The sequence below is a fragment of the Melanotaenia boesemani genome, chromosome 9 (genome assembly GCF_017639745.1).
Source record: "Melanotaenia boesemani isolate fMelBoe1 chromosome 9, fMelBoe1.pri, whole genome shotgun sequence".
Classification (NCBI taxonomy): Eukaryota; Metazoa; Chordata; class Actinopteri; order Atheriniformes; family Melanotaeniidae; genus Melanotaenia; species Melanotaenia boesemani.
Window position 1 is genome coordinate 25,776,538 of NC_055690.1, and position 16,345 is coordinate 25,792,882.

The following is a 16,345-nucleotide window of genomic DNA, read 5'->3' on the forward strand; positions in this document are numbered from 1 at the left end:
CTGGCTGAGTCACTAGCCTTGTGCCATCCTAAAAACAGCAAAATCCAGCTACAGAAGAACAGTACTTATGCTAACCTGTATCAATGCCAAGACAGGCATGCTGTAAAAAGACATGGCTTTAAGGCGACTTAGAAATCATTATATTCATCCTATGTAAAACCAAAACATTTCAGCACTTTAACTCAGGTAGTAAAGTTTTGACTTCATAAGCTTTGCCTCCACAGACATTAAGTTTATTCATACTTAGCAGTTGGTAATTTATAGATTTAAAGGTCCCTAAACCTTTAAAGTTTATTTAAAGCACATCTATTGAAACAATGAGAGCAAAAAATAATGTTTTTGATTAAATCTATTATTCAAAATATATTGTGAACTGAATTTTTAGGTCATACTGCCCAGCCCTAACCTGTCTTATATTTTGCAATGAATATGGTATTCACCATTATTTGAGAGACAAATGTTATTGACACTAACTTGGAGCTATAAAGGAATGCAGGTTTTGTCTTAAAATCCCTGACCTGTTTCAAGGAAAAAACACACATCACCTCTAGTCTCACAGAATTACACACACAGTCACATTCAGTCACATTCAGAATCTCACTTAAGTGCATTAGACAGACACACACACATGCAGAGAGGATGGCTGCATCTGTGGGCAATGCTTGAAGCAGTGGTTACTAGTGTCTTCATAAGAGGTGTGTATGTCTGAAAGATAACAGAGAATGACAATATTTTGATTTAAACTGGTAATAACTATATGTACAGTAACTGCATGCCCTAATAAATGGACCCCTCAAGAGATAAAACCAGGCTGAGGATAGATCTGGGGCACAGCACACAAAGAAGCACATGCATTTTTCACATTCAAACAATTTATAGTACCGACACTTATTTTTACTACTTTTGTGGGGTTTACAAATTTGCTTCATTTTGGGTATTTAAGTCAAGTTTTGATTGTGTGTATAACAGAACCCTTTTTTACGTCTGGTTTTCTCTTACCAAGCAGCATGGCATGGAATCCCAAGGTTAAAGCTTCAGCTGCTAAGATAGCAGTGCCATGCCATTCTGACTTGATTAGTAATCACATTTAATTTGAAATTGTGCTGATTGATTTTTTTTTTTTTTTTTTTGAAGCTGCGCTTAAAAAAAAAGTTTATGGAAATGACATTATTCTAAAACTAAAGGCTCAATTATACTCGCGTGGCGTCTGCGTCAGGTCGGTTATGCTGTCACCACCGTAGGCTCTGCGTCGGTTAGGCTACGTTATAGGCTATATGAATGCAGTGTTGCAGAAGTAATAAATTTGGATTGGTCAGTTTGTGATTACGTGTTTCTGGATTTTGAATGATGTCTTCTTCTTCTCATTTGTTTGTGCTGTAAAATGTTTAACAGATGAATAATTTCTTCGTCTGCTTCCACAATCTCTCAAAGACACTCCACCGTGTTTACCGCCATTGTTGTTCTAAAACAGGAAATATTTGCCGGAACTGAAGCAAATTTATACAACCAACCCCACCCTGTGGATTTACCAGCCAATACTAGCCCTACTGCCACCTGCAGATCCAGAAAAGAAACTGTAACATGATGGTGTTACCCTACGCTCGAGTTTATATGCACATTTCATCTGATATATGGACCCGACCTGACGCTGACGGTGTGTGAGTATAACTCCAGCTTAAGCCAGTAATAATGGACTCGACACACGGGAGTTGATGTCGCTCCTTCTCTATTAATTTCTTACAGAACTTGTGCGATGAGGCAAAAATCGCTGCCCTCCTCCAGCCAAGCGACCACCGAAATTTGTGCATGAGAAATGTTGCACTCGTTCAAGTAGACGTGCACACGGGGGCTTGCAACGCGATACACGACACAAGAAAGTAGAAAAATTTACAATTGTTGTACCTCCCGCACAGCATTACACGCACCCAGTGAGGATTTCATTGACTAACCAATAAGCTAAGAGCAGGCTAGACAGTCCAGTCTGCAAACATTTTCAACATGGAGGATCAGATCATTTTAGCTGTGTCTGACTTTCCCATACTTTACGATACTTCACGCAAAGATTATAGAAATAATATAAGTAAGAAGCAGACACATGGCACCAGGGTGAATTTGTTTGAACGTAGGTTCTGGATTTATATGGATTACCCTTGAGGTCTACTATCAAATGACGATATACACCATGCTGTTGGTTGTAAAATAGGATGAACCCAGGTTTGTCTTTCTCTTTTTTACAGTAGAGTCAACAGCAAGATTTCTAATGATTCGACTCTTCATCCTTCATGCCTTGTATGTCACACACTGCTTTAAAAATGTCAAAATGTCCTTCAATATCATAACCAATCAAATTTTTTGAAGACAAGCAATCTGAGAGCACAATGTGCGACGCTGCTGCTTTCACTGCTTTTTGTTGCGTCCCATGCGTTGGGTTTCACCTGGGTGGAGATGAGTATCACCTGTCGCGGTCGTTGGTCACCCCCGTGTGTCGAGCCCTTAAGAGTACAATTAACATGATCATGTATTTACCAGATGAGGTGTTGAGAATGGAAGCTCCAGAAAGTCTGGTTCAGTCAAACGATCCAGTTATGGTTGTCTGTACGAAAGTAAAGGAAGGATCAAACAATAGAAGTTACAGTTTGTTCTTAATTAAGTGGTCTATATTGACCCTTAATGCCTATAATGACAATAGGCTGAAAGCAAAAAAAACCTTAGCTGTAACGTTTGCTACATTGGTCAGTGTAGAGGCAAATTTTGTCATCAACACAGTGCCATACCCATTTCTTCTATTTCAGGCATGCTGAACTCCCTTCAGTCTTATTCCTAAACAGTGGGCATTATACCTGAGAAAATGGCTACAACTCATAAGTTCTAAGTTTCTAATTTTCATCATATTTGCAACATTCATGCCTCTAGGGATAGGCCTGCTTCTCCTCTCATCCTTACAGTTCTCCTGTTTTCCAAATGTTGCATTCATGCAGCAAGAATGAGGTGACACAACTCATCAGGTGGATGTCTGGCTGAAATGACACTGAAATGCTTTGCAGCAATTGTGATGGCAGTTTTGACACGTGCCTTCTTTAATGAATTGAAGAACTGCTAGTATAAACTAAAACAAGAGTGGCCTACCATTAACAACTGTTTGATTATAGAGATGCATTAGCTTTTAGACTGAGGATTTAGGAGGTTTAGGACAGATTTCTTACTTAGTCCCCTCTTCTGCCACAGCTTCGGCCTCCAGTTTCCCCTCCTCTTCCATCTTCTCCTCTGAAATCAGTTCTTGCTTCCTGTGTCGGCGAAGACATTTTATCACCACCATGGAAAGGATCAGTAGAGCTAAAGCCCCACCCACTGATGCTCCAATAGCAACTGCAATAGTTGAATCTCTTGGAGGGGGAACTGAGAAAAAGGAGAAGAGAGGAAGAGAGGGCCGAGCATTTTGTTGAGAAAAAATAGAAACAAGAGCAGTGCTGGCTAAAAGCTGTGTTAGGTCGATTAAACAGACTGGAAAAAAGTAAAGTGCTGCTGAGTTAGCCCGTGTGCTAAAGTGTGTGTGCATGTGAAAGAGCAAAAGAAATGCTAAGAGACCAAGTTCCCCCTTCTGCATGTCATTAATAAATAAAAAGCTGACTCATCACCAGTACATCCACATGCTCATGAAAAAACACACACCCAGGGTCACACAGAAAATATTTTACATAGCTTACCATATATAATGTATTCTTTGTCAAAACAGGATGCTTTTTTGATGCAGTTACAAAATCTAAATTTCCATTGTACATAGTTTCCTTAAAATAAATATGAGCTCATGATTTATAAAGATATCAACTCCATGTTTGAGGAAACATTTGCAACTTACGTTCTGTGACAACTTTGAGGTGAATGACTCCATGTCCCTGAATGCGGTCTGGGGGATTTCTCACGTAGCAGTTGTAATACCCCTCATCCTCCAGTTGAACGTTTGATAGAGTGATTGACAAGTCGTTCTTGTCCAGGTTCCCATTAAACATGACCCTCTCTTCAAACCGTTCTGAAGGCAGTGGTACCATTCCTTTTTTCCTATAGTAAGTCATAAACTAGGGAGAAATGAAATAACGAAATAAATAACAAAATAATAATAATAATAATAATGATGATGCTGAAAAATGGCTTTGACTTTGAAGATTAATATTTTGAATTTTTAATGTCAAGGACCATCCATGTTACCATTTCCTCTGTGTCATTTTTTGTTTCTTGGTAGGTCCAATTCATAGCAAACTTGGTGAGGTCAATTTTATAGCAGGAAGTGAACGTGCAGGGAATTGTAGCAGTTGTTCCATTAAGAGCATTAATGGAATCGGGCGCAAGAACATCCATGCTTGAACAACCTGTAAACAAAAACAACACTTATTAATGCTGGAAAAAAAATGCATGAAACCTGTTTTTCTTAATCTATATTTGTTTAAAATTTTACATCAAAATTCGGTGAAATAACCGTAAAATCTAAAATATTTTTAGGACTTCTATACAAGGGTAAATCTAAACGAGAAAAAAATATGTTTTGCTCAAGTGTAGGTAAAGAAACACAATAATCAGAAGATACATATTTTTTCTTTCTATTTCAGTAAATCTGGCTGGGCTGGAATCTTGTTAAATGTCAAATTTGCACAATCAAGAAAAGTCGCTGGTCACCTATGTTAATGTCAGAATTGATTAGTGAGCATTGCTGAGTTTGTCAGATTTATAGCCCGGGTGAAGTCATGTGCAGTAAATCAAGTTCAGACCCCTGACCTACACCACAGTCCTTCATTTAACTCCATCATACAATCTGTATTCACTGTACAGTACACAATGTTGACATTTGTTAGATCCAGGCTTAACCATGAGTGAAATGTTGAAACATAAAAAACAAAAATTTATAAACCTCTGCAACCTTCTAAATTACAAGAAAGACAAAACAAAACACCTCTTTGGCTTCAAAAGATCAGGAAAATTTAGCAGACTATGGAGTAGTGATGAAAAATTCATCATTACAACTGCACCTACACATGACTTTCATTGGAAGAAACATGGGAGTAGATTGATGATGCTTTGATGCATGTGTTGTAGCCAAGAACCAAGAACAGACAAAAGAATGGATGAAAATGTCATTTTTATATAAAGATTCCAAAACATAAACTTAAAATGGCCAACCTCGAGAGGAACAAGTGGAAAGCTTTGCTATGACCTTTACCATCCCCCAACATAAACATAATGAAGTCCAACCAGTCAAATGATAAGAGCAATGCATGAAAAATGTCCCAAGAATATCACACAATTTAATGTGGGGTATGCAAGACTTTACATTAAACTGCGTCCTTTTTTGTTATTAAGTGTCACCTTTAACTTTTTGTCTTTTACTGGTCAAACTTAATGAAATTTGAACTGCTTAAAACGTTTGCAGTTTTTCCACTGTATGGTATCTACACAATATACTTTAAAATGAAGGGAAACTGTTATTTACATTCCACAAGTTTCATCCTGTCCTAAAACGTTTTGTCTAAGCTTGGGATACACTCCCCAGACAGAATCTGCCCACCTTTCTCTCAGCATACAAGTGTGTGTTTGTGCATGTGAGAGATGGGACTCTGCACCAATCTCTCCTCTGCAGTCGAGTGTTTCTGGCTCCCTTCCCACTGCTGCTGCACCACTCCACAGGCCTGCCTCTCTGCACCACACACACATACACACACACACACACCCTTGCACTTTCCACATCTCCACCCAGACCATATATATATTTTATACACACATATACATACAATCTTCCACGTGCACATTCCACTAAAGTCATATATGTCAGTGCAACATAGTTCCGGCTTCATGCTCTCTCTCACACACATATATGCATACACACCCTTTGCAAGGTGTGCATCGTCAGCAGTGAGCTAACCCAGCTAACTGTGCTATGTCAATGTCATCCATGCAAACTGACCTATCTGTGCACACAGCCCTATATTCAAGCAGAAACCTCTGTTAGTACCCCACACATACACACATGGAAGGGCTACAGATATATATGCGTTTGTTACTATGAGTCATACATAAATGTGAGAAGCTGTTGTTACAGCCTCACGCTCCTGCTGACTCAGCAGTCCTGTGGCAAGTGAGAATGAGGGGCAGATGCAGAGACTTGCTACCAGATGAAATACTGCAGTGAGGCCCCTCATGTGACTCCTCCCTCTCTCTGCCCCTCCCTTTTCCTTCTTTCCTCCCCCATCTTTGACCACCTCCCATACCTCCCCTCACGCCTCTTATTTTCTAAACCTCATACTCTCCCCCTTTATTTCCTCCCCACTTTCCAGTGTCCCATGCATTCCTGTGGCTTTCTCTTTTATGTTTGACTTAATTCCTCCCTTGTATTGCCAGATCAGTGCAGAGAAGGTAAAACAAAGACAAATTCATTTTATTGTCTTTCCTTTGTGTAACTACATTGTGTGTATTATTATTATTTTTTTTATCAAATTTATTCCTTTTTATTTGACAGAATACAATTGCTGTAAAGAGATAAAGTCTACCTGTGCAAGTAGTTATGTTTAGAGGTTTTCTGATGCTCATTTTGGATATTTTAATGGAAAAGGTCATCCTGTTTGTTTTTTTTTTTTTTCTAATGTGATGACTCTGAGTGGTGCACAAGGTGTCCTTTACTGTTTGTACCCTGACATGCTGGTGAATGCAATATTTTGCAGGAAGCAAATTTCCCAATATCACTCTAGTATTTTTCTATGAAGACATTTAACAGTTGTGGGACTATTACTATTTTTTCAATGTTTCTGATTGGTCCCTCACTTGGTTTACTTTCAGCTTCCCAGTTAGTTTTGTTTTTAGTTAATGTTTTTTTTCTGATTTGTTTCGGGCACTAAAGAAATGCCTTAGGTTTTTCTTTTTTCTTGGAATTGTGTGACTGTTTAATATTAAAATGTGTAAGAATAGTGGTCGCCAGCTCTGGTCCTCAAGATCTACCATCCTGCAGGTTATAGTGTTCCTCTGGTACAACACACCTGATTAAATTGAAAAGGTTCTCCAACAACTTGTTGTCAACTTCTGCACCAGCCGGTAATGAGCCATTGATTTCAGTCAGGTGTGCTGCAGAAGGGAAACACTAAAACCTGTAGGATGGGAGATCTCGAGGAAGGGAGCTGGTGATCACTGATGTAGAATTTTCTAAACCTAAGTGTGTATTTTTGTAATATCTAAATCTAACCATAAGTGTGGAATGACATCCAACTTGTGCAAATGACTTTTACAGTTTTTCTCAGTAGCTTTGGTGCATTTCTCACATCAGAATTAACATTCTCATAACTATTAGTTCAAACTCACTTGTGCACATCTGAGTAGTATTTCTCATTACATTGATCAAATTGCAACTGCTTTTGGACATTTAGCATTTGCTTTCATACAATTCTTTGCTATTTCATGCCATTATTAAAATTAACTACTTACAACTGCAGAATAGTCCATCCCCATAAAACTAATAGTGTTCATTTCTATGCTTGAGTCATTACCACCAAAAGAGTTAAACTAGTTATCAAAATCTGTCAAGCACATTTTAAACATTTCTTCATAATATTTTCCTCTTATGTCTCCTAAATTGAACAACTGCTCTCAGCTGACCCTCAACTTTCTCGAAATGCAGTGAAAATGAGTTTTTCTCTGTCTGGAAGTGGAAGGTGTACAAACAACATCCAAATGGCTCTGCTAGCAGCCATGGGTGCAGGAGGCAAAGAGATCACAGCAGAGTCCTGCAGAGGGAGGATTCACAACTTGAGGAGATACTTTCCTCGCTGCATCGCAAGGGATGATAGCCGATGTAATGACAATGAAAATATGTGGCCAGACAGACAGGAATGTCTTGATGCACAGGAGTTATTTAGTAGGTTCAGTTGTACACAGTGAACAGTATGTACTGTTAGAGTTGTGTACTGTTTACAGTTGTGCACAACTGTACCCGAAGGTTGATACTTTAAGTTTGTCATATCTAAGTGGCTGAAGTGTATGTTTTTTTTTCTATAATACTGTGAACAAATTACTGTAAGATGGCAAACACTGTATGTAGTGTAAACGGTGTCATGTATTCAGGTACCCTACAAACAACAGTAACATTTAACTTTACTGTACAACTCTGTATCTACTGTGTAGTACTCTCTTGGGCATTTTCAGGTAGTGCCTCTGAGATCTGACTTTTTTGTATTCAAAAACGCCTACAGATTAGACTGTCATAAAGAAAACATGACTAAGCCATTTGAGTAACTTGTTCGAACTCAATGGTGACAAGAATTTTCATTTTGATGGTTCTGACAGTTTCATTGACATAAAAACTTGATTTAGATGAATGATCTATCTATTTTTATCAAGTGACAGAATTGGGCATGTTATCCACTAGGCTCTGCATTTTGTACCAAGTGTTTTGAGAAACACACAAACTGTTGTGGAAATGTTAATTCGAATGTGAGAAATGCAGCAAAGCAAATGAGAAAAACTGAAACATTGACTTATTGATCTGTTTTTTTTTTTGTTTTTTTTCACAAACTGATATGTTTTCAACAATACGCACTCTAAATTTTGAGTTTAAGTCATAGGGACGGTCTAAATGTCAATATGATAACATTGAGGTGTAAGCTGTATCTATCTATCTATCTATCTATCTATCTATCTATCTATCTATCTATCTATCTATCTATCTATCTATCTATCTATCTATCTATCTATCTATCTATCGGTCTATCTGTCTGTCTATCTGTCTGTCTGTCTGTCTGTCTGTCTGTCTGTCTGTCTGTCTGGCTAGCTAGCTAGCTAGCTAGCTAGCTAAAGGTTAACAGGCATAATTCACTGGTCAGCTGTCTCCATTTCTTGAGAAGATATGTTACTATACCAAATAATACCATAAATGGAGGCATGTGTACTGTATGAACATTGAGGCAACTAACATTATCCAATTTGACATCTGCAATAACAAATAACTAATAACTTTTTTCTATTTTCTTTTTTATTAGAAGAGGCTGTTCTACTTTGTTTAGTGCAGCGATGTACCACGTAGCCTATATTGCTGCCTTTTAAAAATTCAGCCCAGCTCATTCCTTTCAAAGCAGGCTGGTTGTTGAAAGTTGTGCTTAAGATTTGTTTGACAAATATATGGAGACGTGGTTTTTGTTAAAGTACATAAGATACCGTTGATAATCAATGTAAAAGAAAAAAAAAAAAAAAATTTAAAACATTTTAAAACATTAAAAAACACATTCATCTATCCATTTTGGAAAAGTGGGAAGTAAGATGAAAAATTATAACAATTTATAAATATGGGGGTTAAACTTAACAGGTAAGAGAGCTATTTTATTTTACGTTGGTGGTATGCAAGAATGTTAGGAGACAGTATGTAACAGTCTGCACTGAACACTTACACTTACAACTCACAGCTCAGTTTAGCATCTGAGAGTAAAAATGTAATGAACAACTTAAGAACACTTCTTAAATCTCCTAAATCTAAATCTCCTCTAAAACTGATTTAAAGCTGCTTAAGAGCACAAAATCTACTGCTACGTATTAAAAGGATCTTTCAAAAAAGTTTGCCTTCTGGCTTATATTTATTAATCTTGTTTTGGGACTGTGAAAAAACTCCCTTAAGATGTCAGAATTTAAGTTGGCTTTTATTCCCTTTATGATTAATACCAGATTTGATTTCACTGTGGTTTCTGCACTTTCTTTTTCTATGATTTGGTCAGGCCAGCTTTGCTGGTAAGGTGATTGTTTCTCTGTGCCACAGGCAAAGCGTTATATACACTCAAGACATACAAGATTAGGTCAAGACATCAATAGTAATTCATTTACTGACAACTTTAGCTTGGCATTTGAACACTTGATTTTGACATGCACCCTTTTTGTGTGAGAAGCTGCAAGTTAAAACTCACAAAAGCAACTTGATACAAATTTGGCTGGAAGACAAGACAAGACAAGAGCTAGGGGTTCAGTTCCTTTTGAGACAGATGGTATACTGTGTGAATGCATATGAAGGGCATGTTATTGGCAACATTTTAGTCCAAGCAAGCTTCTTTTGTATTTTTGACCCTTGATCTAGACATGTTTCATATTTCTAGGGTTGACTCTAGTGCCCCCTGCCTTGGGGAAAGGCATATTGCATCCTGCACACTGCAGTAGCTGGAGGCCAGTACAGCTCATTGCAAATAAATAAATAAATAAATTACACACACACAAAAAAAAAGGAAAAGCAAAGGCTGTGGTAGATTTTAGGGGGAGCTGCAGAAATCCAATGAGATAGCATAGCTTTCTCTCATTATGTCATCGCTATGTTGGAAAATGGCTGATTATGAGAACGCTCTGATATAAAGAATAAAAAAGCAGTGTTAGTCTACAAAATCTGTTATGTCACTGCAGTGTGATTGATATATAAACACCAAAGGAAAATAAATAAATAAATAAGAAAAATACAGACAGGAACACAATGTTCACGTCATTGTTCTCATTTCAATAATGATATAAGTACCCATACAAATACTAAATGAAAATGATTGACCCTAGCAACGTGGCTCAGAAGGTATTGCCTCTTCATTTCCTCTTATCCCCTCCACTTTCACCAGTATGCATTATTGACAACCATGTCTGCTTGAGCTAGTCATGACGTCTGACCACTATAAAGTCCATTTTATGGACAGTAAATGTTTAGACCTTCAGACAGCACTCACAGGGTTAATTCTAAGTTAATTCTGTAGCAGATGTCAAAAAAGATGGGCAGCAGCATTTGTTATAGTTTTGGGTAGTGGTGGGTAGTAACTAACACTATGTATCCCAACTAGTACAGGTACAATTTATATTACAGAGTCACAAATTTGTTCAACACAGTGTTGTGTTCATTATCTTCTGGACAGTTTCTGATATGAGTGAATAACATTAAACCAAACTTTTTCCCGTGTTGTAGGATTCCTCCTTGTCACAGAATAACATTTTATTATTCTTTCTGTATGTTTGGATTTATTCTCATGCAGCAGAATAAATGTGACACCAGCCAGACACCTCGTTAATGGCACTGTGTAATGAATAGTAATGCAAAACATATGAAGTGCCTGAAACTGCTGTTTCTGCTGATCTGTTGGTCACAAAAAAAAAAAAAAAAAAAAAAAAAGATGTAATGCTTTTTATTTTTAGAAGAACAACAGATCATTGGAATTCAACATGATATGTCATGTTAAGTTAGATATTGTTGCAAAGAAGATGCAATAATAAGATTTTAACACAGGTGTTAAATTTGCGCTTAACTTAATTTACTTTTGCACATTGCTGTGTTGAAATCCCATGCTGACACATTTGGTGCCTCCTTCTTACATTGTGCTGCTGCCCTCTAGTGCTTCTCTGTGGGACCTCTAACTCTGCAGTTGTTAAAAACAGCTGCATTTTGTTATAAAAGAAAATGGCTAAGCATTTGTAGCTTCATAGCATCAATACTTAAATTATTTCAAATAAATGAAGATAATTTCACCAATACTTTCTCAACCTGTCATAGATTCTCTCTTTCATTGTTCCCTGCTTGCAGTAAGAGTGGGTCAAGACTGTTTTCTGGTCTTAAATAAACTGCATTTGGAGAAAAAAGGTCAAGATAGAACTTGATGACAAAAACCAGCTTCATTGTCTACAGCTCCATGCTTTTCTAAATTTTTCTAAATATTTTCTCACAGTGTGGGTACTCATATGTGGACATGTAAATGGTTTCATATTGTTAATGTTTTTTGTGTGTGTTTGAGTAGATGCTGGGATATTGAATTTAGATTTTTATCTCTGTCGGGAAACAATATAGCTTCCTACAGGGAGTGCAGAAATGCACACACACACACACACACACACACACACACACACACACACACACACACACACACAGAAGACATCGAAGTTTCCTGATATAAATTTGATTAAACTGTAATGGCAGGGCCATCCCTGAAATTTCATTGGCCACTCCAAATCTGATTTAAATAAATAAATAAAAATAATACTAATATAGTTTAGATGTTTTATAATATTCTAGAAGAATGCAGTGGCATTAAAATACAGAGTAAATACCACAGATGGTTGGACTGCAACATTTTAATTTTAATTGTGCAACATTTAAACATAAAGAATCTGTGATTAAAGCCTGTTAGATATTCAGAAATAAACATGTAAAAACAGTTTTGTTTTTGACAATGGAAAGGGCTCAAAAGTTGTTACTTAAAAGTTTACAGACACACTCATATACACTGCTGTGATAACTATGGTCAATTTAGAGAAATGTGAGAAATAAAGTTCTTGAAAATGAACTAGCTGCCTTGTTGGCCTCCTGTTTAAATTAAACTAGATCATGTAGCTCTAGCTTAGTCAGCGAGTAACTTGGATATTGAGGTAGTCTTTGATCATCTTCATTGTTTATATTCAGGTCCAAACTTGATTAACTGAGCTTATGTGTAGTCCCTAAATACACTCACTAAAAACTAAATATAACATGGCTTCCTCACATTAGCTTAAATCTAAACTTGTGCTACTACAAAATACAATTAGCACTGCTATGCAACTACTTGTACTGTAAAAAAATCTCTTTCAGAAATGTGCATTCAAATGTCAATATTTCTAAAGGATGACTATAGAGAACCTCTTTAAAAATGCATGCAGGTCTGGACTAACCATTCGCCCCAGTGACCAAACAGTAAACTGAGATAGCACATGGGGTGTCCAATCAAATTTCAGGGGTGGCCATAAGCACCCTGTCCACCCCTCTAGGTCTGCCCTTGACACCCCAAAATCCCACTATTTTACACACTGATTCTAACCAAAGTTAACAATGATCCTGCTTTGCACTGTATGTATTCACAGACCGTCTTATCTTGTCCGCCTCATTAAAAAATTTCTGAAAACACCATTGTCATGGGTACATTTCATTATTTGGATATATTAATGATCATTTGATTAATCAGTTTTCTTAGTAAGCATTTTGCATTTCATGTCATCCTGCTCTGTTGTCTGCATACATGTATTTATATAAGATTAATATAGATCGATTAATACTTTAATTGATCCCAAAGCTGGGAAATTAAGTATTTTAAGGACCTTTGATCTTTTATGTGCTACTGAGTGGGCTTTAAGAGACATAAATATAAAAAGCAGATTATTAGGGACCTACTAGAGGCTTATCTGTTCATTGCTCAGCGCCGGATGTGTGACATCACAGAAACCTTGTATTATAAAAACAGATGTTGTGGCTTTTGCCCGGTCGAGTCCCCGACTCCGAGACCGTGCTCCGTCCACGAGAAGGGGCGCGCCTCCCGGCTGGAGCTCCTGTTCTGCTTCCCTCTCTCCTTCTTCCCCGGTCGGCTCCGGCTTTGACAGTTAACTTCACTCGCGCTTAAAGAGAATCGGACTCCGATACTTTCTTTAATTGGTTTATTGCAGTTGCACAAAGGTTGCTGGTAAATTCAGACCACACGAACTGACAGATCATGCTACGCAGGATCTTTTAAGCTCCTCTCTCGACCCCTCCTCTCCTTCCAAAACTCTCTCTTCCACAACATCTGTTTCCTATCAGACCTTTCCCACACATCAACACACACACTCTTTAGCCTCATGATTCCCCTCAGCTCCCCAACGCACACACATCTGCTTGCACAATCCTTGTAGGGGAAAAACATCTCCTGATCTTTCCAGTCACAGAGCTTCTGTTTACTCTGGCTTGTTTTTCTCGCATTCCGTCCCGGTCATCTCGCCCTCGAGTTGGTCACGTAGCTCTCATTAATCAGAAAGGGTCGTTTAGCGAACAGTGTCCTAAAATGACTTTTTCACCACACAGACAACACAAATATTTATTTGTATATTGTGCGTCATAATCCCGTTCTAACATTGTGCTAAACCAGCATATGTTTCTGTCAAAAGGCCAAATAGGTATTAAGGTGTGAATAACTTATCTAATACTTAATAAAACGATCAGGAATTAACTGCTTTTGCAGCTGAAGAAAGCCATGACGATGTCTTTAAAATAACAGGACATGGTTGAAAGTAGGAAATAAATGACATAATAATCCAACGACACAATCTCTTATTAGCCTGCATCTAATATGTCTCCTCCGCGACCACGTCCTCCTTCCCGTACAGTCTACTAACACACTCACGGGTAAATGAGTGAAGAAAAAGGACCAAAATGCACCATATTACAGATCGCTTTGGCAGTTCAGTGTCTTACCAGAGAGCGAGAGCAGCAGCAGCAGTGCGCTCACCAGCTCAACGCCAGACCTCCCTTGCTGCGCGGGCGAAGACATTTTTCTCCCCTTCTCCTTATCAAATATGTAAAACAAAAGGGAAAAAAAGAACGATGTATCTATAGAAAAGGTGTAGCAAAATAAGAAAAAAAAATTAGAGGGCCTGCTCTTGGTTTATGCGTAATAATTCTAAAAACTGTATATTTTGTTTTAGAGGCAGGACATGGCTGGCAGTGTCTGTAGCCTTATGACGGTTGATCTTATGGTTGTCGCTTTCTTGGCGATGGAGAACAAGCCTGAAAACAGAGGACATCAGATAAGATGGAGGGTGTCTCCGTTTTAGGAAGGTTTAAAACAGATGATTTGTCATAAATGGTAGATACAGGCCACAATAAACCCGGCAATACATTATTTAAAAACGAGTAACAGCAATAAATGCGATGCAAAAACATTTATTTTTAAAATTTATTATAGAATCGTAGAAAACATAATGTATTTATTAAATTTTATCTAACTTCACTTTACCTGTTTACTGAAACAGTTTTTTTCTTAAAAAATCAAGATGATGAGAACAGCAACCTTAAAATCAAAAGGGGGAATGGTAAGATTAATATTTCTATTTATTTAAAAACAATGTAAATAAGAACACTGGTACAAAAGAAAAAAAAAGTCTGATATGTAAATATATATATATATATATATATGGACTCCTAATTACATAGGGCAGGGCATAACTTCTGCTTTTGTAGACTGAATGGAAGTCATTTACTGTTCAAATTGTCCTCTGCGGCACAGCTGAATGGCAAGATGACAAAACACATTGAACCCCAAAAGAATACGGGCCACCATTTAGCCTAACCAACAGACTAAACACTTCACACGAATTTATAATCCTTCTTTGAGAGGATGCCACTAAAAAGAATCAGGCTGCCGTGCAGACAAACAAAAAATTAAACAGAGCCCATCCCCAACATTTCTCCTTTATTCCATCCAATTCTTCCTGGGTGGGAGGAGGTGAGGACAGTGGGAGATAAATAGCAGATATCTTACTTCCTGTCATTTTAACACTACAGTTTGTTTAGCAATAATCTGGGAAAATTTGTGTTGTCAGGTTCCAGGAATGAGGAAATGAGAACCACTAAAAGTAAGATTGTGAACTGTTGCCTAGACAGTAAAGGGAAGTAAGAAAAAATGTGAGTTTAAAAACTTGAAGCCATTATGAGTAGAGAGTAGGCTGAGGAAGAGTGTGGGTTGGCCGCCACTCTCTGGTTCTTATAACAGCAACGCTGACCACAGTAAAGACAATAGGCAGATAGAAGGTAGCCCTTCAAAGCAGAAAATGTTTACAGTTTGATACAATTCAGTTCAAGATGGAACAAGTTTGTTTATTTAATGTAAAAAAATAAAATAATAATAATCATTATTATGATTATGTCTGTGGCCTGAAAGAAGTGCAACACCTAATATTCAAAAATCTGAAATACTTTCAATAGTCAATTGTAAAAAAGTGAAATTGCTAATCGTATGATGTGATCAAATTAAAATAAGTTTAGTTTGGTGTAACAAAGCAAGCTATGATCAATACAAACAATGCGTCTCTACTACTGGGCGATCTGGATGATTTTAGTTGCAAATCTGTTAAACGGCTGGGTATACAAACCCCCTCAAAACTAGGTGTCAGACCAGTTGTACAATGTGTTTATGTGGAATTTATAGTAAAAAGAGGAAAAAACAAAATAATGTGGTATAGAATGTGTCCAAACATTTAATATAGACAAGATATAACAATGTAAAAACCTAATGAACAGCTCTGTTAAGTCATGTTTACAGGGTGGTGTTCATGTCACTTCCTATTGAGTTATCACCCTGGAACTTTGGCAAACACAGTCACGTTACACAATGTGTGTGTGTGTGTGTGTGTGTGTGGGTTGCCCATTGGGAGTGTTAAATCATTATCATCTTGTTTACTTAAGTTGGCACCTGCTGCCTAAACAATTGTACTCTTGTGGGTCAAACTTGTTTGTGCGTGCGCACATACATCTTCACATCTGAAGTCTTTTTCACCTTCATCCATCCTGAGTGGTTTACACTTGCTGGAGACTGAC

General features: G+C 37.5%; 1 protein-coding gene across 2 annotated transcripts; it reads right to left on the bottom strand.

Annotated features, from left to right (window-relative positions):
* Window positions 1-273: 273 nt before the first annotated feature.
* Window positions 274-14,488, bottom strand: scn2b (sodium channel, voltage-gated, type II, beta). 2 transcript variants are annotated; one of them, XM_041994518.1, is made up of 6 exons: window positions 14,225-14,488; window positions 4,204-4,364; window positions 3,857-4,073; window positions 3,204-3,396; window positions 2,527-2,593; window positions 274-705 (listed from the first exon to the last, which is right to left on the bottom strand). In XM_041994518.1, exons 1-5 carry the CDS (start codon window positions 14,298-14,300, stop codon window positions 2,584-2,586), a joined length of 657 nt encoding a protein of 218 aa, XP_041850452.1. In that variant the 5' UTR covers window positions 14,301-14,488; the 3' UTR covers window positions 274-705; window positions 2,527-2,583. The 2 variants fall into 2 exon arrangements, with proteins under 2 accessions (XP_041850452.1, XP_041850453.1); XM_041994519.1 differs by lacking the exons at window positions 274-705; window positions 2,527-2,593 and having other exon boundaries at window positions 3,200-3,396.
* Window positions 14,489-16,345: the final 1,857 nt, after the last annotated feature.

What these genes read in the sequence shown, in the direction of transcription:
- scn2b (XM_041994518.1), bottom strand. Translation starts at nt 14,300, where the DNA reads ATGTCTTCGCCCGCGCAGCAAGGGAGGTCTGGCGTTGAGCTGGTGAGC. An exon ending in GCTGCTGCTCTCGCTCTCTG is followed by an intron (nt 4,365 to 14,224) that starts GTAAGACACTGA and finishes TTTTGTTTACAG; the next exon opens with GTTGTTCAAGCATGGATGTT. An exon ending in CCTCAAAGTTGTCACAGAAC is followed by an intron (nt 3,397 to 3,856) that starts GTAAGTTGCAAA and finishes CCTTTTTCTCAG; the next exon opens with TTCCCCCTCCAAGAGATTCA.